General features: G+C 49.6%; 1 protein-coding gene across 2 annotated transcripts in view; it reads left to right on the top strand.

Annotated features, from left to right (window-relative positions):
* LOC120875530 (cell migration inducing hyaluronidase 1) overlaps positions 1-25,747 on the top strand; it is a 160,986-nt gene that overhangs the window by 70,037 nt on the left and 65,202 nt on the right. The window contains exons 2-3 of one of the 2 annotated variants that reach the window (XM_040257396.1): positions 22,672-22,781; positions 25,353-25,499. In XM_040257396.1, coding sequence (XP_040113330.1) covers positions 22,688-22,781; positions 25,353-25,499 — 241 coding nt within the window. In that variant the 5' untranslated portion in view covers positions 22,672-22,687. Of the gene's footprint in view, positions 1-22,201; positions 22,782-25,352; positions 25,500-25,747 lie in introns of those variants that run through there. The other variant, XM_040257397.1, reaches the window with a different exon arrangement.

Raw genomic sequence — 25,747 nt, 5'->3', positions numbered from 1 at the left:
ATGCCTAGTGACAATGCTGTTTTTTCTAACAGTTTTAATTGAGATTTTAATTTACATGCCATAAAATTCACCTGGGGCTTCCCAGGTGGTGCTAGTAGTAAAGCATCCACCTGCCAATGCAGGAGACATAAAGAGACTCTGGTTCTATTACTGGGTTGGGAAGATCCCCTGGAGGAGGAAATGGTAATCCATTCCAGTATTCTTCTTGCCTGGCTAATCCCATGGACAGAGGAGCCTAGCAGGCCACAGTCCATGGCTCCACAGGGTTGCAAAAGAGTCAGACAAGACTGAGAAACCATAAAATTCATTTTTTTGAAGTGGATTGAGATGGCCAAAAAGTTCATTCAGGTTTTTTGTAACATCTTATGAAAAAAAACCCAAATGGACTTTTTGACAAACCCAATAAAATTCAGTAGTATTTACTATATTGACAGAGCTATGTACCCATCATCACTACCACTATCTATTTTTTGAATATTTGGTCACCCCAGTTAGCAGAGACTCTCCCCATTAGCAGTCGCTCTCCACTGTGCCTCCCCAGCCTATAGCGACCAGAAGCAGAACCTCCTCTGTCTCTATGGACTTGCCTGTTCTGCCGCACTGGGTTTTAGTGGCTGCACACAGAATCTTCCATCTTCCTTGGTGCATGAGGGATCTTTTAGTTGCGGCAATTGAACTTTCAGTTGTAGCATGTGGGATTTAGTTCCCTGACCAGGGATCGAACCTGGACCCCCTGCATTGGGAATGTGGAATCTTAGCCACCTGACCATCAGGAAAGTCCAAGAGTTTGTATATTTTTAAATGCCCCAGATGGTAATTATGTAGCTTTTGTGAACTAGTGACTAGTGAACTTCGGGCTGTGTGATTAAAACTACTATCATAAAGCAAACCTGAGCCAACAGAAGGCTTCCCCGGGGTGAGGCAGAGCCTGGGCACTCCAGCATCCCCAGCAGCAACTGAGGACCACTTTGGGAGGATCCAGTGAGCTGAGTGCCAAGGAATTGATGCTTTCAAACTGGGGTGCTGCAGAAGACTCTTGAGAGTCCCTTGGACAGCAAGGAGATCAAACCAGTCAATCCTAAAGGATATTAACCCTGAATATTCATTGGAAGGACTGATGTTGAAGCTGAAGCTCCAGTACTTTGGCCACCTGATGCGAAGAACTAACTCATTGGAAAAGACCCTGATGCTGGGAAAGATTGAAGGCAGGAGGAGAAGGGGGCGACAGAGGATGAGATGGTTGGATGGCATCACCGACTCAATGGACATGGGTTTGAGTAAACTACGGGAGATAGTGATGGACAGGGAGGCCTGGCGTGCTGCAGTCCATGGGGTTGCAAAGAGTCAGACATGACTGAGCGTCTGAACAGCAACAATAAGAGAGCTGAGAAGCCACTCGAGGTAGCAGTCAGGCTTGGCAGTATCAGCTAGTTCCTCCCTTTCCTCTCCAGCAAGATGCACACCCTCTGCAGTTGGTGGCTGTGTGGTAATGCTGGTTGCCAGGAGCAGCAGCTGGCAGTGCCACTGAGAAGACAGGTCCTACTCCATGTGCTCACAAAGACCCATTCAGAGCTCATCTCCCAGCATGTCAAAACCGCAGGCTTGTTCAGAGTGTTGCAGAGTGACAGGATGCTGAAGCAGGATGTGAGTGCCAGCCGACCACGTGGCAGATGCTTATCAGCCAGTCTGCCCAGACTGGAGGGACCAGAAGCAGCAAGCGCAGATAATGAGCTGCAGAGAGGCATGGCTCCTCCTGGGAGGCTCTCCGTGATTTTGCTGAGATGGTGATGTCACCCATGTAGAGCTCTCCAGCCTGTATCCCCACCTCCTGCAGGAACAAAGGGGACTTTAACCCCAAGAGGGGGGCTGCAGAGCTCTCCAGACAATGAACAGGATGATCTTCAGACCATTAAGAGGAAGATGACCCTGATAAAAGAGAAAATGGACTATTTAGCAGAAAGTTTGGAAAAATCCTGTGAGAGTGGTCTGGGAGAGCTGATGGGGAAATCTCTGATTCTGGCCTCCAGTAGCCATGTGGCTTCTTCCTCCTCCAGCCTCATCACCTGGCCTCCACCAGCATTTTTCCTCCTGAGAATCCTGGAGAAGGGGCTGATGAGAGAGATTTGGTTCCTGGGCAACCACCCCTCAACTGTTCCTGCCCCCGTGCTCTCAGCTCTGACACCTTGGGTTGGCCTCACACAACCTGAGAGACACCTTGTAACACATTACAGGCCTGTTGGCTCAGGAGCAGCTGGTGGGAGGCAGAGGCCCCAGCCTGCCAAGACCTAAGCCCCCAGGGCCCATTTCTCCTTGGCTGGGACTCACACAGCAGCTGGCATTTCCAGGGAGGGAGATGAAGTTCTGTTCACATCCCCTGTGTTGGGGAGAATCTCTTCTGGGGTTACTCTTTCAGTGAGTATCTATAAGAAAGGAAACCACCCCCTGATATTCCTGGAGAGGATCGGAGACCTCTTGGAGAGTCCCATCACCCTGGGGCCAGTGGGAGCTGGCAGCTGCAGGTGGAGGGGAGGCAGGCACCTGAGCGAGCAGGTGGTGGGCTTGGCTGGCGGCCAGGTGCTGGCGGGTGGATCGTGGGCCCCACACACAGGCACCAGGTGGGGACTTCAAATGCTCTGACGGCTTTGCTGGCCCAAAGGGCACAGGCTGCCCATGGACGGGAAGGCGTGGGGGGGCGGGGAGCCTGGGCAAGAGGATGGGGTGGAGGAAGCTGCCGTGCAGAAACTGGTTTCCCAGCCTCTGAAAGTGGGGCCCACCCTGCAGTGTGGGGTGAACTCACCTCAGAGGGGACTGGACTCTGCAGGGTCACCCCCCTGAAGCCTGCTCCCAGGGCTCTCACAGTTCGTGTGGCCCCCAATGAGCTCACACACCCTCCCCCATGGCTTGGGACCTTTTAAAACTATCTACAGCCCACACTGTTCTCCTGATCCCTGGATTTCCCCTCCTCCACACACACAGAGCTGCCCGGTGCACGTTATACTTGGCGGTGATGGCAGCTCCAATCCCGCAGGCTTTTCCAGGCAGCTAAGAAATCTGCACACCCTTCTCTTGGTGGGGGTCCCACCCAGGCCATGAACCCCTGAGTCATCCCAGTCTCCTCCCTCTGGCTCACCCCCCTCACCCCCCTGCACACAACAGGATGTTACCCACTCTGCCGGTGCCTGGCTTCCGTGCAGGCAGGAGCCAGATAATTCTGGTGGAGGAAGGTCACAAAGGATGTGGAGGGTGTCTCTTAATTGGAAAGTTGGGTTTGGTTAAGAGGAGTGAGCAAGAGTTTATCAGGAAGCGAGGCATCAATTAGGGTCATTGGGAAGTCCTCAAAGTGAGGCAGAATGGAAATAGGCAGAAATAAGCAAGATAATATGATAAGTGGGGGTACTTCCTTGAAAGTCCAGTGGTTAAGATTCCATGCTGCCACTGCAGGGGGCATGGGCCTGATTCCTAGTTAGGGAACTAAGGGAAATAAGATTCTGTATGCCTTGCTGCTGGGCCAAAAAATAAAAAAGGACAAGGGAAAAAAAACCCACACATCTGATTTGAGCTTCCTCTGTCATATAGCAATTTCCCACTGTCTATCTATTTTACACATGATAAAGCATGTGTTTCAATGCTACTCTCTCAGTTCATCCCACCCTCTCCTTCCCCAACTGTGTCCAGAAGTCTGTTCTCTGTGTCTGTGTCTCCACTGCTGCCCTGCAGATAGCTTCATCAGTACCATCTTTCTAGATTCCATATATATGCATTAATATATGATATTTGTTTTTCTCTTTCTGACATTTCATTCTCTAGAACAGGCTTTAGGGTCATCCACCTCACTAGAACTGACTCAAATGCATTCCTTTTTATGGATAAATAATATTCCATTTATATATGTACCACAACTTAATCTATTCCTCTGTTGATGGACATCTAGGTTGCTTCCATGTCCTAGCTATTGTGAAGAGTGCTTCAGTGAACATCGGGGTACTCTATGATAACCTAGAGGGATGGGATAGGGTGGGAGGTGGGAGGGAGGTTCAAGAGGGAGGAGACATATGTATAACTATAGCTGATTCATGATGATGCATGGTAGAAACCAACACACTATTGTAAAGCAATTATGCCCCAATTAAAAATGAAATTATATACATATATAAAGAATAAGTGGGAAAGGCATAGAAAGTATCAAGAGGTGAGGTTGTGAGGGGCAGCTGTTGACCACTTCATGAGGGGCCTCAGACATCAAAGGCTTTACAAGGGTGTAAAGTACAAGATGCCATAAGACTATTCTGGCAGCAGTGCAGTGGATGGATCAGAAGGAGGAAGAGGTTGGGGACAGCAGGCTGGTCAGGAGGCCACTGTGAATGCTCAGAAAGGCAACACAGTGGTTCATGCCCATGATTGAAGAGATGATACTGATGTAAGAGGTCACTGCAGAATGTATTGTGGGCGGGGTGGGCCCCCGAGCAAGACTGGGAGGAGGCACAGTTTGCTGGGCAGGAAAAGGTGCTGGTCTGGGAGTTCCCTGTGGTCCTCCCGAGAAAGCATCAGTTCCTTATGGCAGTGGAGCAGGCAGAACAAAGGGCTTCCCTGGTGGTGCTAGTGGTAAAGAATCCGCCTGCCAATTCAGGAGACCCAGGTTCAATCCCTGGGTCAGGAAGATCCCCTGAAGAGGGAAATGGCAACCCACTCCAGTATTCTTGCCTGGAGAATCCCATGGACAGAGGAGCCTGGAAGGCTACAGCCCATGGGGTTGCAGAGTCGGACATAACTGAAGCGACTTAGCATGCACACACGCAGCCAGAACAAAGACAATGGCTTGAAAACCAGACAATTTGGACCCTAGAAGAGACATATCACTTACCCATTATGTGAATTTGGACAAATCACTCAACCTCTGGAATATGGGAAGGGGTGGGCTAGTTAGCAAGTAAGTAAATAGCCCAACATCTGGCACATAGGAGACACTTAGTGTGTCATTTGAATCACAGTCAGAATCTTTGGGATTCAGTGGCTGTTTTCTATACTGATTTTTGGAAATTGGAGAGGTACAAATAATAACTAATAGCAGTAATGGAATTAGTCAAGTCTCGAGGAAGGCAGTTTTTGTTTATGGCACCAGAAATGTTCTGACTGGCTTACAGTCATTTCCTCTGGCACCATCTTCCTTTGTACTGAAACATGTTTAAAAAAAAAAAATCTTTTGTCCCATTCAAGGAAGGGCCTGACTCCTCTGCTTTCATGTCATAGCCTACTCTGAGGAATATTCTCATTCCCTTCCTTTTACCTTTTTGTGCCAGGGCCCTGGAGAAGAGCCAGGCAAGGTGGTGCTTATCTCATTTGCAGTCCTCAAAGAGAGAGAAGACAAAGCGTGTGCTGTGCTAAGTGTCTGGAAGCTGTTTATTTGATTTTTGGCTTGTCTTTGTTCCAACATGAATTGAACTGTAAACAAGTGGGAGCAGCTCCTCGTAGGTGCTAAAATAGCTGAGCAGTGAAATGCCCCCAATGGCCCTCACTCACGTCTGCCATCTCCATGAATCTTGCTAAGCTCAATCCTGTCCAGTCCTGAGATAGAGACAGACAGGGGGCATTGCATCCTCTATCAATGCAAAGTCTTGGCCACCAGAAGTGGGGTTGTAGCAGCACAAGAGTCAATGGGATAGGGTAGAAATCCATGCAGAAAACTGTGTTGTCTGCAATATTCAAGGCCCATTTAAGACCTTAGAAGGGCAATGCCAGATTGCTCTTTTATGGGCTGACAAACTAAGACTCTTTTGTAGCAAGTAACAGAAATTAAGTTGAGCTAAATTTAGAAAAATGAAAAAAAAAATCAGAAGGGTTGGATTTCTTGTAAGGACACAGAGGGTGTCTGCTAGAATCAAAGGCAGATATAAAGCCAAACCTCAAGAAGGGACTGGACGAGAAGAAAATGAATCAGCTTAGTTTTGGTCAGTTGTCGTCCCCCCGACCGCTCCCCACCGGTCCAATCAGTCTGGTCTAGGATCTGGGACTTCATTTTTTATAATATAAATAATTTTATTTATATATTTAGGATGTACCAGATCTTTATGGGGCTTCCCTGGTGGCTCGGATGGTAAAGAATTCACCTACAATGCAGGAGACGCTGGTTTGATCCCTGGGTCGGGAAGATCCCCTGGAGAAGGGAATGGCAACCCACTGCAGTATTCTTGCCTGGAGAATTCCATGGACAGAAAAGCCTGGCGGGCTACAGCCCATAGGGTCGCAGAGAGTCAGACACGACTAAGCCACTAACATTTTCACTGTCAGCTGGATCCTCACTGCTGCTTGAGCTTTTCTCCAGCTGCAGAGAGTGGGGGCTACTCTCTGGGTGCAGCACACAGGCTTCTCATCGCCATGGCTTCTCTTGTTGCGGAGCATGGGCACTGGGGCACGTGGGCCTCAGTAGTTACAGCAAGAGGGCTCAGTAGTTGTGGCACATAATAGGGACTGCATGCATGGACAGGTTGACTCATGTGAAATTACTATTTCTGAGGTTCAGTATGGTCGAATAGCACCAGTTTCCTATCGTTCAACTGAACAGAGACATGTGTATGTTGAATTGCACTGGGGTCTGGCGTTGAATCTTCATGATGGAACTTGGGGCAAATCGTGGGTTCCATGGGTGTCAAGGTCCTTCCTGACTCCAAAGTGCTGGAAATATAACTTCCAGGTTGAACCCTAGGGGCAACAGTCGGAGGCAAGAAGAAGTTAGCCATCAGAGAGCTCTGGGTCAGATGCCAGCCAGGCACGACCCCCGCTTGTGCAGGTCCTCGGTGAGTCAGGGAAACCTGCCCTGAGTTGATAACACCACCGCCTCTCTGAGCCAACTCCCTCCCATTTAATGGTGAAGAAGCAAGGGGTAACTTTTTCCAACTGAAGCTTCTGGAAGATCTTAGACAGCACAGCCAAACTGAGCTGAACCCAGGCCAGCATCCTGGGCTGCAGCTCAGCTCAGCAGAGGAAACCAGAGCCTGAGGTGAGCGTTCTTCCTGGCTGGGAACCAGGTGTGGGCAGCAGCTGAGGGCCCAGGGGACATGTCAGGCTCTGTGCTGTCCCTCCCCTTAAACTCCATCTTCAGTAGCATCCATCTGGCAAGAGGCCTGGGACTGACCCACATGCATGCCCGGGGTCCTGACTTCTCAGGGCAAGACTCTCAGAAGCATTCCGTCTGAAAGAGTGTCCGCTGTTTTCAGCAGATATGAATCAGTCACTGTTCTGCCCTTTCTGAGAGCACAGCTAGGAATGGAGGGTAGATTTTACAGCATGCTAACTGAAGACCAGGGGCTCGCCTAAGCTCTTTGTGTACGTTCTCTCTCTTAATTCTCTCAAAACCTCCTTTAAATGGAAGGGGCTAACAGCCTTGTGTGCTGGAAAGGAATCTTAGCCTAGAGCACTGAGCAGAGAGCATTTGAATGGGAAAGAGAAAACGGGAAGAGGAGAAAATAATCCACAAGATACTATCATAAAATATTCTTAAGCCACTCCAAGGTTAAAAAGAAACCACAGAAATTTCCCAGAACTTCAGAGCCCCTTAGTGGATGGTGGGCCTTCCCTTGTGGCTCAGACAGTAAAGAATCTGCATGCAATTCAGGAGACCTGGGTTCAATGGTTGGATTGAGAAGATCCCCTGGAGAAGGGAATGGCAACCCATTCCAGTATTCTTGCCTGGGAAATCTCATGGACAGAGGAGCCTGGCAGGGAACAGTCCATGGGGTCACAGAGAGTCAGACACAACTGAGCAACTAATGCTTTCAGCAGTCATAAGAACTGAACTATAGATTCATGTAACAGTGTGAATGAACCCCAGAGGTGTTAGAAAAAAAGGTTCACCTGAAAGACTGCATCTTGGATAATTCGTTTTATATGATCTTCTAGAACAGGCAAAACAAATCTGTGGTTGGGTTCTGATGTTTCTCTGCTAGAGCAGTGGTTGCCTCTTGCGAAAGGGAATTAACTTGGACAAGGCACAAGAGAACTTTCTAGGGGAATGGTAATGTTCTGTACCTTAGTAGGTGCTTGGGTGATGCGGGTATATGCATTTGTCAAAACTCAGCAAACCTACACTTAAGGTTTGTGTGCTTCGTTAGATATAAACTTTACCTCAAAAGATTAAAAAAGGTAGATAAATATTGAGCTTTATTATTAACTAACTGCATGCTGAAGCAGTTGATGGGTAGTGTACCAGTGCTTACAATTTGCTTTGAAATGAAACTATAAAAATAAGGTTGATTTCTTGGAGCATTACTTAGCTGTAAAAAAGAATGCATTTGAGTCTGTTGTAATGATGTGGATGAGCCTAGAACCTATTATACAGAGTGAAGTAAGTCAGAGAGAGAAAGATAAATATCATATTCTAACACAAATATACAGAATCTAGAAAAATGGTACTGAAGAATTTATTTACAGGGCAGCAATGGAGAAACAGACATAGAGAATAGACATGAATATGGGAAGAGGGGAGGAGAGGATGAGATGTATGGAAAGAGTAACATGGAAACTTACGTTACCACATGTAAAACAGACAGCCAATGGAATCTGCTGTATGGCTCAGAAAAATTAAGCAAGGGCTCTGTATCAATCTAGAGGGGTGGGATGGGGAGGTAGATGGAGGGGGTTCAAAAGGGAGGGAATGTATGTATACCTATGGCTAATTCATGTTGAGGTTTGACAGAAAACAACAAGATTCTGTAAAACAATTATCCTTCAATAAAAAGTAAATTAATTTTAAAAATAAGGCTGATTTTTGAATGGATAGAGAGATGATGAATAGATAGCTATGTGATAAGGCAAACAGAGCAGCATCTTACTAGTAGCATTTAGGTCACGGGTATGTTGCTGTTTGCTGTGAAATTCTTTCAGCGTGGCTGTGTTTGAAATTTTTCATAGTAGTGTTGGGGAGATGCAATGATGTGGAGCCCTGGGGTCCCCTAGTGGTGAAGCAGAGGGGGTCCCCAGAGCTCAGAGCTTGCCCTAGAGCTCCTCCCAGCAGGCACCATCCATCATTTTTCCATCATTATTCACCACTGTCACAGCTCTCATCTGGGACTCAGTTCTGAATAAGCATAAAAATGTACACCTCCCTGGCTCTTCCTTTACAGAAAAAAAAAAAAAAAAAAAAAACCAAAACCAGAGGCCCAGAGAAGCCTTGCCCAAGTTCTCCCAGGACTGCTGATCTCTGGTCATTTCTCCACATCAGGTTTATCGGAGCCCACTTCCCTCCGCAACAAGATCACAGGCTTTTGTTTCCTAGCCTGGAGCGTTGGATCACACCTGTGTACAGGAATACAGGTAACCAATCCCAGGCGTGAGGAGTCAGTGACACGTGGGGCAGTAAAACAAACCTGGGCTGGGACTCCGCCTGGCGTCAGCTCCCTTATGTATATTTGAAGTCATAGGAAACCAGAGCAGTTTCTACAAATAAATAACCGAGGGAGAGACAAGCCCTCAGATCAAAGGAGGACTCTGGCCCAAACTTGAACCAAAACCAAGCATGCTCCCTCGACTCCAATCTGGCGGGCAGAGAGAGGAGTGGAGAAGGCCTATCGGCTGTGCAAACATTCCCCGTCTCTGCCCTTCCTGGGTTTGTGTGAGCCTGAGAACGGGAGCCGGGAGGAAGGCTGTGCTCTCTGAACTGCGGCCAGGCCCTGCCTCAGGACATTCCAGCCTGGCTTCCAGGCACAGCAGGTGCCAGCACATTGGCCTCTTGTTGTGTCCAAACCTAGGGGGCTCCCCTGTGGGCCGCACGCCAGTCTCAGGGCTCTCACATCAGCCCTCTGGGGCCCCTGGCCCTTTGTGGAAACTTTCACAGCCCACCTCCCTTGTCCTAAGTCTGGTGGCCCTAATGGGCCACTAAATATTGGGCTTCCCAGGTGGCATAGTGGTGAAGAATCTGCCTGCGAAGCAAGAGATGTGGGTTCCATCCCTGGGTTGGGAAGATGCCCTAGAGGAGGGCATGGCAACCCACTCCAGGATTCTTGCCTGGAAAATCACATAGACAGAGAAGCCTGGCGGGCTATAGTCCATAGGATTACAAAGGGTTGGACACACCTAGCGACTAAACGACAACAATGAGAACCTACTGTACAGCGCAGGGAACTCTTCTTGGAGCTCTGTGGTGATTTAAATGGGAGGGAAATCCAAAATGAAGGGGATTATGTATACATATAGCTGATCCACTTTGCTGTACAGCAGAGACTAACACAACACTGTAAAGCAAGTATACTCCAATGAAAATTAATTTTAAGAAAAAGGCAGGGGTTTCCATCAATTGTTGTCCTGCAAATAGTTGTGATTCTGGTGTGCCTGTGAGAGATTAACTCAGGGTCTCTGTAGTCTGCCCTCCTGGCTGACTCCATCTGGGCTTTAACTGAGACCCGAGGATTAGTGGAATGGAGGATAGCATTCCAAGGACTGCATGCAAAAAAGTCCTGGGGCAGGAAGGAAGCTTGGCATCTTCAGAGGAAATGATGAAGTGGCCGTGGGGGCAGGCATGGAGCCTGGTGTGAGAGCATGTTGACGAGGAGGCTAGGCTGTGCGGGGCTGGACGAGGAGTTTGGACTTCATCCTACATTCAGTCGGAGCCATTAGAGGGTTTTACACCAAAACATGTCATGCTTTGGCTCACTGGCTGGTCTGTGGGTGATGGACTGGGGTGGGGGTGGGGAGCAGGCTGCTATGTGGTTCTTGTGGAATCCTACAGAAAAGTCCTGGGCCATGGTGGTGGCAGTGACTATCTTTTTTCCTAATGTGAGTCACCCTTCCTAGAGACACACAGGTTTAGGAAGGAGGACATGCACAACTGGAGAAAGGAAATCTCTTTTCCCAGAAAACTCATTTGAGGTCTCGTCGATGAAAATGGACATTTTATGAGAGCAAAGAGACTTGTAAGAATCAACCTTCATCTTGCCCTCCCCTTTGGGCTCCTTAGGATTGTTTTTCCATAGCAAATGTCAGAGACACAGCTCAAGTTGGCTTAACCAAAAAGGAACTTTATTGGCTCAGGTAGCTGAGAAGTCCGGGGACAGCACTAGCTTCAGGCAGAGTTGGATCTGGGTGCTCAAGTGCTGTCTCTCTCCAGGGCTAGGTTCTGCCTGCTCTGTACAAGCTTCATTGTCAGGCAGGCTCTCCCTGCACTGAAGCCAGGATGGCTCCAGTTCCAAGCTTGTCAGCCACGGTAGGATGAGAACCAGCTTTTCCATTAGTTCTTTGTCTCGGGTCATGAGACCATCCCTGAACCAATCACAACAGCCAGGGAGCTGAGCATGTTCGTTTGCCAGGCTGGGTCACATGTCTACCTAGGGAACCAGGGTGAGTGAATCGGCCCCACTTGAACCACAGGGACTGAGAGTGAGGGAAGATGTAGTTCCCTATAGGGGTTAGTGATTGTGGTTCATCACTCAGTCATCTCCAACTCTTTGTCACCCCATGGACTATAGCCCACAAGACTCCTCTGTCCTCCACTGTCTCCTGGAGTCTGCTCAAATTTATGTCCATTGAGTCAGTGATGCTATTTAACCATCTCATCCTCTGTCACCCCCCTTCTCCTCCTGCCCTCAATCTTTACCTTCATTCATGGACCTAACATTCCAGGTTCCTGTGCAATATTGTTTCTTTACAGCATCAGACTTGACTCTCACCACCAGGCACATCCACACGTGAGCACTGTTTCTGCTTTGGCCCAGCCACTTCATTCTTTCTGAAGCTGTTAGTAATTGCCTTCACTCCTCCCCAGTAGTATATTGGACACCTTCTGGCTTGAGGGGAATTCATCTTCTGGTGTCATATCTTTTTGCCTTATCATACTGTCCATGGGTTCTCCAGGCAAGACTGCTGGAGTGGGTTGCCATTTCCTCCTCCCATGGACCATGTTTTGTCAGAACTCTTCACTGTGATCTGTCCATCTTCGGTGGCTCTGCACAGCATGGCTCCTAGCTTCCGTGAGTTACACAAGCCCCTTTGCCACAACAAACTTGTGATTCATGAAGGGGTCCCTATACAGCAGGTCCTTTTTAAGCCAGCACCACCTGATTGGATAATTGATGAAGCATTGAGCCAGGTGGGCCCTGCTGTGACTAGAGGCATCGTCTCTGTCCTAGGTGTGTGGTCTCCCACCATCCTCTATCTTCCCCATTGAGCTCCAGCTCCTGACCTCGTGCTCCGCCCAGCACCATCCCCCTGGTGGGTCCCTCTGCCTGGATTCCTTCCAGAGGCCCTGTGCTGTTCCTTCCTTCAGGTGTCACCTTCTCAGTGAGAACATCCCTAACCATCCATATAAATTAGCAGCTTCTCCCCACCTCATCTGCTTGACTTTTCTCTATGGCTCTTGACACCATCAAATACATGTAGGATGCTCTTATTTGCTCTTTATTCTTTCTCTGCTCCCACCCACCTCCAGTAGACTAAGCTCTAACCTAACCCAGGGCAGGGTCTTTTCCTGAGTAGTTTCCTCTGTAGTCCAGCATCTAGAACCAGCATACAGGAGGCCCTCGATAAATATGTGTTGGATTCATCCAACTCCAACAGAGTCCTCTGGGCAGCACTCTGATTCTCGCCCATCCCTCCCCTCCGTCCCAGCCAGCAGCATCCTTATAAAATTCTTGTGTTCCCCTGGCTCCTCTGTTCTGCCAGTGTCCTCTACCCCCGACCCCAGCTTTCAGGATAAAGTCCAGGCTCCTGAACGTCACTCCGAAGGTGCTTCAGGTCTCATGCTCTGTTTGTCTCTGCCGGGCCTCGGCGCAGGCTGCACCCTCCCCCTTATTTAGCATGGATTTTCTGCTCTTTGAAACAAAGGTATTTGTGGGATCAAGCCAACACGTCTCCCTGTGGAGGATGGATAGGAGAGGGCCAGCAGATATCGCAGGAGATGGTGGTGGTGGGGCTGGGGCTGGGGCATTTTCACAGCAATCTTTCTGGAGTCTCAGGCTCAAGTGGGCACATCTATGGGGCAACTGCGGGTCAGGAGAAGTGCCACACCAACTGCTGATGCTAGTATTTTAGGTTAAAAAACACAGCAGACAAAATGTTTGTGGCTACAATCACTTATCCAGCTAGGACAGTGGCCACCACCCACTGGGAAGGTGTGGAGCCCGCGGTGTGACACAGGCAGCTCCAGGTTCTGACTCTGTCCTGGGAGAGGATCCCCTTTGAGGGTCGCTGGACTCTGTGATCAGGCTGCTCTGAGCACCACCTGACTTTCCAGCTGCCAGCCTCGGGGGTGCACAGGGCTCTCACGGCTGTACCTTGGGGCGCTTGCCCAGGACAGGGTGCAAAGGACCAAAGCCCCACAGCCAGGCAGCATTCCAGGCTCCCTGATGAGCTTTCCTTTGGCAAGGAGAGGAGAGTCAGCTGGTGGGGCTACAGTGCCTTCTGTGGTTTGTGACCTGCAAAGCCGGAGTTGAGACCCAGCTCAGCTTGTCCTTGATGCGGCAGTTCCTGGCTTCCCAGGTGGCTCTACTGGTTAAGAATCCACCTGCCAATGCAGGAGACAAGGGTTCAAGCCTTGGGTCAGGAAGATCCCCTGGAGAAGGAAATGGCAACATATTCCAGTATTCTTGCCTGGGAAATCCCATGCACTGGCAGGCCACAGTCCATGGGGTCGAAAAAGAGTCAGACACGACTTAGCAACTAAGTTACAATGACCTGTCCCCTCAAACCTACTTGCATCTACTGATGTGTCTACTGACGTATAAGGAGAGGAAAGAGGCTGAGGAGGCTGGGGTGGGCTGGTGGAATGTTCCCTGTCTTTCCAGGTGGGGATTGCTTATCTGTGGCCTTGTCTGATGAACTGGTAAGACCAGATAGATGCCCAGTGGCAGGGAAGGGCAATCTGGGGAGGCTCCTGGGAGACCAATCTTGTCATGGCAGAAAGCATTATGCACCCTGCAGACTCAGTGTTGGGGCCAAAGGGACAAGGTAGAGGAGGGCCCAGCTGGCCTAGCAGGGTGCTTTCTCCCCACACCTGTACACCAGGACACTTGGGTTATTTATTTTATTTTTTTAATCTTTTGGCCATGCCACATGGCCTGCGGGATCTTAGTTCCCCGACCAGGGATGGAACCCATACCCCCTGCATTGGCAGCCTGGAGTCTTAACCGCCAGACCACCGAGGAACTCCTGGGTTATGTCTAGAGTAGGCACTGCCCTCTCCAGAGAGTTCTGGGTTTGCTGGAAGGAGCCAGGATCCTTGGCTGCAGCCTCTGGGCACCTCAGGCAGTGGCAGAGGCAGGCTGGCCTTGGACTTGGTGAGTCTTGGGAGAAGCACCCATATCCGTAATCTCTCTTCCTCCATAATCATAGGGGAGAAAACCAGTTTTAACCAACAAGGACCTACTGTAGAGTACAGGGAACTCCGCTCAATGTCATATGGCAGCCTGGGTGAGAGGGGAGTTTGGGGGAGAATGGATACATGTATATGTACGGCTGAGTCCCTTTGCTGTCCACCTGAACCTATCACAACATTGTTAGTCAGCTATGCATGTCGCTTCAGTCATGTCTGATTCTTTGTAGCCCCACAGACTGTTGCCCACCAGGCTCCTCTGTCCATGGGATTCTTCAGGCAAGAATAATGACGTGGGTTGCCATGCCCTCCTCCAGGGGATCTTCCTAAACCGGAGACTGAACCTATGTCTCTCAAGTCTCCTGCATTGGCAGGCAAGTTCTTTCACCATTAACACCACCTGGGAAGACCTTAATCAGCTATACTCCAATACAAAATAAAAAAGTTTTAAAAAAAGAAAACCAGTTTTAAGAGGGAAGTTACTCTTTTTTTTTCCCCTCAATTGAGGGCAAGCCTTAAAAGGATGTTTTGAAAAAGAGTTATAACTTTAAAACATATTGGCTTGTTCAGTGCCTCCAGTTTCTGCTTCAACACTCCCACCTGTCTTTTCAGAGAGCATTGGACACAGAGCCCGAAGTCACAGAGCAGGCAAACTGCCAAGTGGGTTGTTCCTCCAGCAATGGCTGGGCAAACCCGTTTGCTCATTGTCCACGTCCATTGGGCAGCCACTGTGTGCCGGGTTGTAGGAAAGAAAAACGGGTTTATGTAGTGGCCACCTTTCAGGAGCTTGTAGCCCAGTGTGGCAGACATCGAGGTGCTCCTAAGATAGAATGAGAGAATTTGAAGAAAGGTTTGATCAGTAAGCTGTGGATGAAGAGGAAGAAGCAATTGCTGTAGACTTTAGGGCCGGGGCAAATTCCTCAGGGGAGGTAGACAGGGAATCTTAAACCGCCAATCTCCAAAGGTCAAGTGTGGCATCTAGAAGCATGGTGGTAGAGAAAAAACATTTTAGTCAAGGAATTAACAGAGCATGCTCGAGTCCATCAGGAGCCACAGGAAGCTGGTGTAACAGTCTGGGGCCAAGAACAAGTCTGCTTTCTTCTTCTTCTTTTTTTTTTTTTTTTTTTAATATTTATTTGGCTGCACTAGGTCTTAGTTGCAGCATGTGAACTCTGAGTTGTGGCATGTGGGATCTAGTTCCCGGACCAGGGATCCAACCCAGGCTCCCTGCATTGGGAGTGGGGAAACTTAGCCACTGGACCCCCAGGGGAGTCCCGCATAGATCTGCTTTGAGTACTATTTCCTTCTCCCCCTTTGCCACCTTCCCAACAGAACCCCTCACCCCACAGATGTTGTGTCTTCATCCATGAATCTTTCAGAAGAGTGGTAATTTAATACTGGGGAGTGTCAATAAGTCATCTTTTATTTATTTATTTTTGTCTCCCTCCTCTTCCCTTTTGGGAACTCCATTTTGCTTGAATCTGAGCCATAAGCCAAGCCCTTGTGAAATAAAACATGAACCAAACCACCAACCCAAAGGACTTCCTCCTCCTGGGTCTCAGAGGAGGCAGCCATCTCCCCTACCTCGCCAAAAATCCTTTAAAAAAAAAAAAAACTACTTATTTGGCTGTGCTGGGTCTTAGTTGGCACTCAAGGTCTTAAGTTGTGACATGAGAACTCTTAGTTGCATGTGTGGGATCTTAATTCCCCAACCAAGTACTAAACCCGTGCCCCCTGCACTGGAAGGCAGATTCATAACCACTGGACTAACAGGGAAGTCCCTCGTACTTTTTCTAATAAGAAAGCTATTTCAGAACCCAAGACTCTGGCCTGCCGTGTCTGCCACACTTCACATTGTCCAGGCAGAACTTTTGCCCAGAGCCCAGGGTGGGGCGTCCACTAGGTCATATTTGCGTTTTTCCCCCAGCTCCATAAATACGTCACTCCACTGGGCATGAGTTTCCTATGTAAAGTCCTTTGTGTTGAGCTTTTGAGAAAGCATTTTTGTGTAGTGGTACCTCTCAGGGAATGGCATAGCACTACCCATCTGTCAGTGAAAGAGGTAAAAATCCCATTTAGTAAGTCAGGCCAATGATTGGCTGCATCAGGCATTGAACGGAAACTAGACAGGGATGATGGTGATAAACTGACATATGGCAGCTTACAGTCCAGCAGACCACTCACTGTCCCAGTATCTCTCCATCTATCTAGTACCCTTGAAAGGAAGCTGCAAGGATTCTCCCATTTTATAGCTGAGGAAATGGAGGCTTGATGGTTAAATGAATGGCGAAGTTCACCCACAGCTCCTAAATGGAAGATCTGAGGCTTAAATTTGGGTCTTGTCACACAGACTGCGTGCTTAGCCAAGGCACTGTCAAGCATTCCTGAGGTTGACACTTAACTGGTGGTTGACAAGTGTCTCTGGACTGAGTTGATTCTCTGAACTGGTGGTTCTTGAGCAACATCAGAATCCCTGGAGGGCTTGTTAAAACACAGATGGCTGGCCCACCCCTGGAGTTTGAATCAGTTGGTCAGTAGGTCTGCAGTGGGGCTGAGAATCTGAGGTTCTAAAAGGTGGAGTCCAGGATGCCACTATAAAAACTGTTGCTCTGAACTGTCTCAAAGCTCGCTCTAGTTTGATCTGCTAAACCACTCTAAGTATCGAGGCTCTAAACTGGACGTTTCTACAATGATGGAAATGTTGTAGATCCATCCGCCCAACACGGTTGCTGTTGTTTAGTAGCTAAGTCGTGTCTGGCTCTCTTTGCGACCTCATGGACTGTAGCCTACCAGGCTCCTCTGTTTATGGGATTCTTCAGGCAAAAATCCTGGAGTGGGTTGCCATTTGCTCCTCCAGGGGATCTTACTGACCCAGGGATCAAACCCCCATATCCTGCCTCTCCTGCAGTAGCTGGCAGATTCTTTACCTCTCGGTAGCCACTAGCTACGAGTGGTGATCAAACTCTTAAAAGTGCCTAGTTTGACCGAGGAACTGAGTCTTAACTGTATCTGATTTTAATTTAAATGTCCATAGCCACACATGACTTGAGGCTAGTGTATTGGACAGCCTAGCTCTAAACCAAAGGGCAAGTTAGGTATGTCAGTGTGGCTCAGTTGTTTACTCCAGTGTTTAATCTCCAATAAGTCATCGAGGAACTCTTCATTAGGGAACATCTGGTTTGCAGAAGAGTCAGGCTCATCATTTAGACTGCGATGCCTGATGCAGAGGGTAATGGGACCTCAGGATCCCTGTGGGGGCAGGGATCTCACTTCCGTTTCCACCAGGACCAGTGCAGTGCCCACTTGTGGGATGCATAGACCATGTGTGTTACATGGACAGGAGGGGAGACTGGTTACAGACCTGCCTTCCTACCTGCTGTGATGATGGAAGGCTTTGACGCTACCAGCCCCGGTGGCCGATTTGGTGATGAGATGAGAGGACCCGACAGGATTTGTCCAGATATTCTTGGGGGTGGGAGGGATCTGTGATGGTGAAGTTCTCTCATCACAAGAAACTCTCCTCCTTGGCTCTGCAGGTGGCCCCCCACTGGGGATTTCCCCTCTCAGAGGAGGTATTTTGTTTGGGGAAGATAATTTTAAGACTTTATGGAAGTATAAAGGGTTCCTGAGGCAAGTGTTTACTATCCAAACTGTGACTGAAAGCAATGCCCCAGTTGAAACAGGGGCTGAAACAGAAATGTGCCCAGTCTTGCCTCTCCCTTTCCACACAAACAAGCAGGCTGGCCGGGAAGGTGGCGTGTGCCCCATAATTTGGAGTCAGATGGCAATTCTCTGATCCATTTACTGCTCCTGATTATAAGCAACAATCTTCTGCACTGTAGGTCTCAGTTTACTCATCTGTAAAATGGGAGGGTGGGCCTGCACGAGATCCCTGCTCCTCAAAGCATGGCCCACAGCCCAACAGCAGAGGCAGCCTCACTTGGGAGCTGGTTGGAAATGCAGAATCAGATCCCAGCCCAAACCCATGGAATGAGAATCCGCATTTTAACAAATTCTCCACATGGTTCGGGTGCACAGCCAAGGGCTAACTGGAAAGGGTCTCTGATCCCATCAGCTCCTACATTCTGTGAGCCTGATGCTAACTGGCAAGTCGCTTGGTGGTAGTGGTAGTTTAGATGCTCAGTCATGTCTGACTCTTTGTGACACCATGGACTGGAGCCCACCAGGCTCCTCTGTCCATGGGGTTCTCCAGGCAAGAATGCTGGAGCAGGTGACCGTTTCCTTCTCCAGGGGATCTTCCCAACCCAGGGATCAAACCCAGTCTCCTGCATTGCAGGCAGATTGTTTACCATCTGAATCACCAGGGGAACCCTTCTGGTTATGGGTACTATTATTGTTCCCATTTTAAAAGTGAGACAGCTAAGGCCCAAAGAGGTTGAACGACTTGTCTAAGGTCAAGTGGCTGTTGAGAGCTGTAACTCAGACCAGGTTCTCAGAGTTCATCTCCCAGGCTTTCTCCCTTGGTAGCAAGCATCCTTCATACCAGCAGCTGCCACAACTTGCATACTGACCACAGGTCAGGCCCAGAGCTTTATCATCTTCTATAGAGCCTCTTGTTTGATCCTCAAGCGAGGATCAAAATGACCTTGGAGTTTAAGAGGCATTATTTCAGTTTTACAGGTTAAAAAAAGCAAGGCCTGAGTGGTCAACTGGTTTTCCTGATGTAGAGCTGCAGGGCTGGCCTGGAGGCCTCTGGGGCCTGTGCTCCAGGTCCCCACGGTGTCCTGCTGCTCTGAGCCGAGCCTAGGTTTGTGGAAAATGAGACTTGCCTTGTTGCAGGCGTGACAGAGTGACGGCTATCCCTGTGCTGTCCCACTGCCCAAAGCAGCTTCCGGGTCCCCCTGCAGCCCTACCGCACCTCCCACACCCACTCTCTCCCACTCCCCACCCCTCAGCGCTTACACTGAGCCTACCCCACCTCCTTCTCCTCCCTCTCTTCCCGGTAATCCCTGAAGAGGGTTTGGCTTCTGCAGGCTGCAGGCTCTGCAGGCAGCAAGGGCCCGCCTCCCCCTGGGGGCGGGGATGCTGTGGGGCGTGGACCTGCTAATGCTGCTCCTCTGGGGGTTCAGGGGCCTCTGTGAAGACTTGAATAACCCTGTGCTCCTCTTCTCCTTCAGGTGATGGCTTCTACTACCCCAGGGCAGCTGGAGGAAGAGCAGAGCCCCCACCCCGGCTGTGTGATGGCAGCAAGGACAGGCAGAGACAGCCAGGGGCAGGCGACGCCCTGCCCCTTCTCGTTCCTGGGAGGCCTGGCAGACACTCGGAGCTACAGCTGGATGGAGTAGGGGTGCCGAGCTTCTGGAAATCTTTAGCTTGTTATTGTGAAGCCTTGTGAAGCAAAGTGTCCTGGAGTTCCAGTCGTTCCTCCTGCACACAACTCTACCCGAGGGGCTCACCATGCCCTGCAAGGAAGGGGCCAGCTCACAACCAGCAGGACCCAGCCAGGCTCCAGCCAGCAACTCCCCAAGGAAGCTTCTAGCATTGTTAGCCAACTTGCGTGCTTCCCAGGCCTTCTGCGGCTGGGCACCGCTTCCAGACCATATCTTGCCAGCTGGAGAAGCCGAGTCCAGTTTCCGCTGCCAGAGAGCTTTCAGTGGCCAAGTGGAAAAGCTGTCCTCCTTCCCTGGGGAAGAAGTCCTAAGTGAAATCTGAGAACCTTTGGGATGCATATCAACAGGACCTTTCTCCACGTTTCTGTGCTCAGGGCCCTGGAAGCCACTCGGGGACACAAAAGCCCGGAGGACCACCCCACCCCTCCCCGGGCAATGTGGGGTCACGAGCTCTTTGAGCCAGGGGGGTGCAGTTCTCTCTGCCTCCAGTGCCTCAGACACAGCAGATCTGTTTCATGTTAGGAGAAAGATTTTGAGCATTATCCTGCCAGGTGGAATTGTTTTTACATCCATCCTGAAACTGACGATTTTTGTCTCTGAAATGACCTAGGCTGTAATCAGAAGGTGTCAGGGCCACAAGTCCCTGTATCCCAACCTTCCACTCTGCATATGGGGAGTCGAGGCCCAGAGAAGCACATGCCTGGGTGAGGGTCACCCAGCAGTTAAGGTTGGAGGAGTGCCCATACCCAGATTGCCTCCCACCCCCTGGGCACCGCCCTGCTCAGTGCTGGCCACATTCCTCTCCTAGCTCATGGCTCGAAGTTGAGGTTCATGAAGCCCCAGGATGGCTTGGGGCTTCTTAGCAGCAAAGAACAAGTCAGTTCTGGTTTTGCTGAACAGATGGAGGCTCGAGAGCTGGACCCTGGCTTTCCCTGAGGACCACATGACACTCCTGTCCCCAGCGTCCCCTTCTTTCTCTTGTGAAGAGCGTGAAAACAGACACTCCTCTTCTGGGAGCCAAGGGGAGAAAGGCACCATTCGATGCCCCACTCCAGCGGCTCTGTTGAGGCAACTAGAATGGGTCCTGTTGTTCTCTCCAGGTCAGGCCAGGGCCAGGCACGAGGACACCTCCCGCCAGGAGGACACCGTGGACATTGATGCTGAGAGCATTGTGCCTCCCTCCCCAGCCTCCCCAGCCTCCCCAGCGCACCTGTGCGGGAGGGACCAGGCACAAGGCCAGGGCGTTCTGTTTCAGACCCTCCTGCCTACTCCGACTCACTGAACTCACACAAAGCACTTCACCTGGAGCTGGGAGGTCAGGGATGATCAGATTTATCCCTGAGCTGGTTCAGAGGCAGGAGCCTGTGTGGCATGAAAGATATCTGGCCCATTCCTCCATGTGGGAGAATATCTGTTTGTTTTCAGGCTCTGGGGAGGATCTGAGGACATGGGCAGGGGAGCTGGAGCAGGCTGCTCTCCCAGCCTCGTTTACATACTCTAGTGTGCAACAGAGTACTCGAGGACAGAGATCTTTCTCCAAGAGCGTTATATTCTGAAAGGGGCATCAGGCATCTTTTTTTTTCTTTTTCTTTTTTTAAGCTCCTGTCATGAGGATTACCTAGACAAATTCCCACAGTCAGCTTCTGTCTGAGTAAAAGGGAAAAAAAAGTGGCTTTCATAAAATAAAAATGAAATTAATTTAATTTAATTCTGTCACACAGAAAAATAAATCCAGAGTCTAGGGCTGTTTCAATTCTCCATGGGGTCGGAGCCTGGTTTCTTACTCTCTGCTTTGCCATCTTCAGCACATGGCTCCAACTACCTATGTGGCCAAAGATAGCTGCTAAAGATCCAGCCATCATATCCATATTCCAGCCAGCAGGAAGGGGTGGGGGGCATGGAGAAGGGCTTCCCACCTTCTGTGAGGACATATCCTGGAATTCATACACTGTACTTTTGCCATATTGGCTAAAACAATTCCAGAGACTGAGGAAGGTAGCCTTTATTCTAGATGGCTGTGTGCCCAGACAAAACACAGGGGTTCTTTTCCAGGGAAAATGGATATTAGGGGACAATTAACTATCTCTGCCCTGCCTTCCTCTTGGATGGGTAATATTAAAAGGGTTTATAATACACAGGCATCCTATTTAAGATCTCAATATTATCATCAAGACTTGTTTTAGAAGCACAGACTAACATTCAGTCAGTTCAGTTCAGTCATTCAGTCATGTCCAACTCTTTGCGACCCCATGGACTGCAGCATGCCAGGCTTCCCAGGCTTCCCCTATCATCAGCTCCCGGAGTTTACTCAGACTCATGTTCCTTGAGTCGGTGATGCCATCCAACCATCTCATTCTCTGTTGTCCCCTTCTCCTCCTGCCTTCAATCTTTCCCAGTATCAGGTATCAGGGTCTTTTCCAATGAGTCAGTTCTTCTCACCAGGTGGCCAAAATATTGGAATTTCAGCTTCAGCATCAGTCCTTCCAATGAATATTGGGACTGATTACCTTTAGGATGGACTGGTTGGACCTCCCTGCCATCCAGGGGACTCTCAACATTAGAAATCAGCTAGGCCACAGCCTCATTTTTCAGATTAGGAAACTGAAGCCCAGAGAGGTTAATCAAATCAGCTTCGATCACACAGGAAGTTAATGGCATCTATTTTCTAGCATAAGTTCAGTGGGAGTGGTTTTTGGTTTTCTCTGTTTCTTAACTTAAGAAGAAGGAAAAATAAAGCTTTGTTCTGGAGGGTAGCGAGCTCAAGCACCAAGGATGAAATTCCATCCGTCCCTGGGTCTCTGAGCTGCAGGACACAGGCAGGAAGTTGATGACAGGGCTGGCATGCCCTGATCTGCCCAATCCTGAGTCACGGCATCTGAGGACTCAGCACTGGCTGGCTGGAGGGTGCCCGTGCTGGCATGGCCTCTGTGTGTGCACGTGCCCTGGGTGTCTCTGTGTGTGTCTGCCCCATATACTGACTCCAGCCTGGTAAGCTTGCAGGTCTGACTCGGTGTGCTCCTGTTTCAGGGAGCACTCTGCCAGGATGGGAGCTGCTCACAGGACGGATGTCTCCTTTAGGGTGATGCTGACCATGGGTTGGTTCATCCTGGCCCACTTTCCTGGTGCCGCATCCACAGGTAAGCCACAGTATCTGGGCCTTTGCCTGTCAACAAAGAAGGCGTAGCCACTTCTGGAACCAAGGGGCTGGGGGCCAGGAGCAGGAGCCTTGGGGCAGGGGCAAGGCTGCGGGGTTCTGGCCTGACCCTGCTAACTCAATGACCCTGGGCAGGTCTTATCCTGTGCTTTGGTTTCATCAGGCAGCCTTTGGGGTTTCAAATTCAGTGTCTACAGGTGCCAGGCACATGATGCAAAGCAGTGAAGCTGGCCAGGTAGAGATGTGGTCACCTGTAGAATGCAGGCCCCTCTTAAGGAACTCACCCTTTTCCGTCCTGGCCAATGGCCCCCACATGGGAAAAGGGGGGTACCTATTTCAGGGTCTATTGAATTTTTAAGAGAAGCCAGAAATATAGACTTTTGTATAAAAGCTCTCTACTTGTTAAAGGGTGGCAACCAATTGAAAACTTATCAAACACTCAGGGTGGGGTGGAACAGACAAAAAACACACAACTGCCAGCCAGCCTGCTGTCTGGGAGCCACCTGACCTTCATGTTCCCTTCCTGATCTGCCATAAGATCTGGTGCATTAAGAACCCATGGCAGATTCATGTTGATGTATGGCAAAACCAATACAATATTGTAACGTAAAAGATAAAATAAAATAAAATCTGAAAAAAAAAATAGATACAGTGCATAAGATCATGGGCTTCCCTGGTAGTTCAGACAGTAAAGAATCTGCCTGAGATGCAGGAAACCCAGGTTCGATCCCTGGGTCGGTAAGATCCCCTGGAGTAGAGAATGGCAACCCATTCCAGCATTCTTGCCTGAAGAATCCCATGGACAGAGGAGCCTAGTGGGCTACATTCCATGGGGTGGCAGTCTGATGAGACTGAAGTGACTTAGCATGCACACGCACCTTCCCGCTCCTCCATCCCGTCCCCAGTTATGTAAAAATCTACTGTTTCAGGCCCACAACTTAATTCCTAGTGAGAGGAAAAACAGAGTACATTGAGGCTTGTTCACTGAGCAAGCATTCTCACCTTGTCTTGCCTGTGGCCTCTTCTGATCGCTTTCCCTCCGGGCTTTCCCCTGCTGTCCAGGGAGAGTCTCCCTGTTTCTGAGACAGTCTTCTCTGTTCACTGTACATGGTACCCCACTGGGGTATAGATCCTTCTGAGCAGTAGAAGGAGGGACTCCTCCCAGTGCTTCTGTTTGCAGTGTAACACCCACCAAGGGGGCTTTGAGTTCAGCTAAACATTCAGCCTCACGAGGCCGTGGTTATGCCTGTGTGCTCACTTGCTTCAGTCGAGCCTGACTCTTTATGACTTTATGGACTGTAGCCTGCCAGGCTCCTCTGTCCATGGGATTCTCCAAGCAAGAATACTGGACTGAGTTGCCACGCCCTTCCTCCAGGGGATCTTGTGGACCCAGGGGTCGAATGCATGTCTCCTGCATTGCAGGCAGATTCTTTACTGCTGAGTCACCTGGGAATCCTGCAGGCCATGCTGAGCATCAGGCTAACTTTGAAGGGTTTAGCACAGAAACACCACCTGCCATTGGTGTTTCATCAGGCACGCCTCTTTCATGGGAGTGGTCTTAGTAACATCCCACAAGCCTCCCAGAAGTTATCTTCTTTGGTTTCCCAGATAACAGCTCCTTAGGTGAGAGGAAACAAGGCCATCATTGGACAGGTATGGAATTGCCCCATCAGAGCCAGTATCTCGTATAGCAACTCCATAGATGTAACTTTCAGGGTTGCCACGTGGGATGTGCCCAGTTATCAGAGCCCCTTCACTCAGGGAAGCCCACAGTAAGACATCTCCAGCAGGATCGTTCTAAATATAATAACTCTGTGTGTGCACAGTCACTCAGTCATGACTCTTCATAGCCCCCTCGACGGCAGCCTGCCAGGCTCTTCTGTCCATGGGATTCTCCAGGCAAGAAGACTGAAGTGGGTTGTCATTTCCTTCTCCAGGGGATCTTCCCAACCCAGAGACTGAACATGCATTTCTTGTATCTCCTGCATTGGTAGGCAGATTCTTTACCACTGTACCTCATAGTTCCTGGTTTAGATGCCACTGACTAATCAGGGGTCACTTTTGTTATAATTAATGTTGCTTGGTAGCACTGTTTATAGAATACCATCTTTCTCAGGTTTCCAGGGAAACAGGGAGAGCAAATTAACTAAAAGTCAAATTCTCATGCAGAAAGGGAACGGGCTTTGCCAACTTTTCAAACAGTCTTTCCAGGGGAAAGGATGCCTTGGAATACAAGTAATCTAGGTATATCACTGTCTAACTTTAGATCCTGGAATATCTTGAGGAGTCATCTGGTCTACCCTTCATTTGATAAAGGGAAAAACTGAGCCCAGAAGAAGGAAGTTCACGGAAAATGCGTGATGAACTAATGATGGGCAGGGGGTAAATCCCAGGGCTCCTCTGTCAGGGGCTCTCTTTTCTCTCCAAGGCCCTGCTTTTAGCTCTAGTAGGGAGGAGGCCAGCGCCATGATAGCTCCTCCCACCCCGTGATCTGTGCCATCCTTGCTGGGGAGGCTGGTGGATGGTGGCAGTGACACCTCTCTGTACTTGGCAGGGTCGGCTGAGTGCCCTGATCAGTGGCCTGAGTTGCAACCCTGGAATCCTGGCCATGATCCAGCCCACTATGTGTATATAGGCCAGGGCAGAGCACTGTTGCTCACCTCTTCTGCCACGGTCTACTCCATCCGCATCTCAGAGGGAGGTAAGACAATCTCCTTCCCCCAATACTCCCCGTCCCATCTCTCTGGTCTGCTGCCTCTGAGCCCAGCAGATAGATGCAGGTTGCCATAACTTCAGATGGACAAAACAAATGTCACATGCTTAGAGCTCAGGTCAGAGATGGTTGGAGATAACCGTCACCTCTGAGCACTTAAGGAATGCCTTGTCAGAGTCCAATCTTAATGAAAGAAGCATTTATAAAGGAAACTCTTTATTGGTGCTCTGAGCAGT

This window comes from Oryx dammah, unplaced genomic scaffold, assembly GCF_014754425.2.
Source record: "Oryx dammah isolate SB20612 unplaced genomic scaffold, SCBI_Odam_1.1 HiC_scaffold_16, whole genome shotgun sequence".
NCBI lineage: Eukaryota > Metazoa > Chordata > Mammalia > Artiodactyla > Bovidae > Oryx > Oryx dammah.
This window is presented reverse-complemented; position numbering and strand designations above follow the sequence as displayed.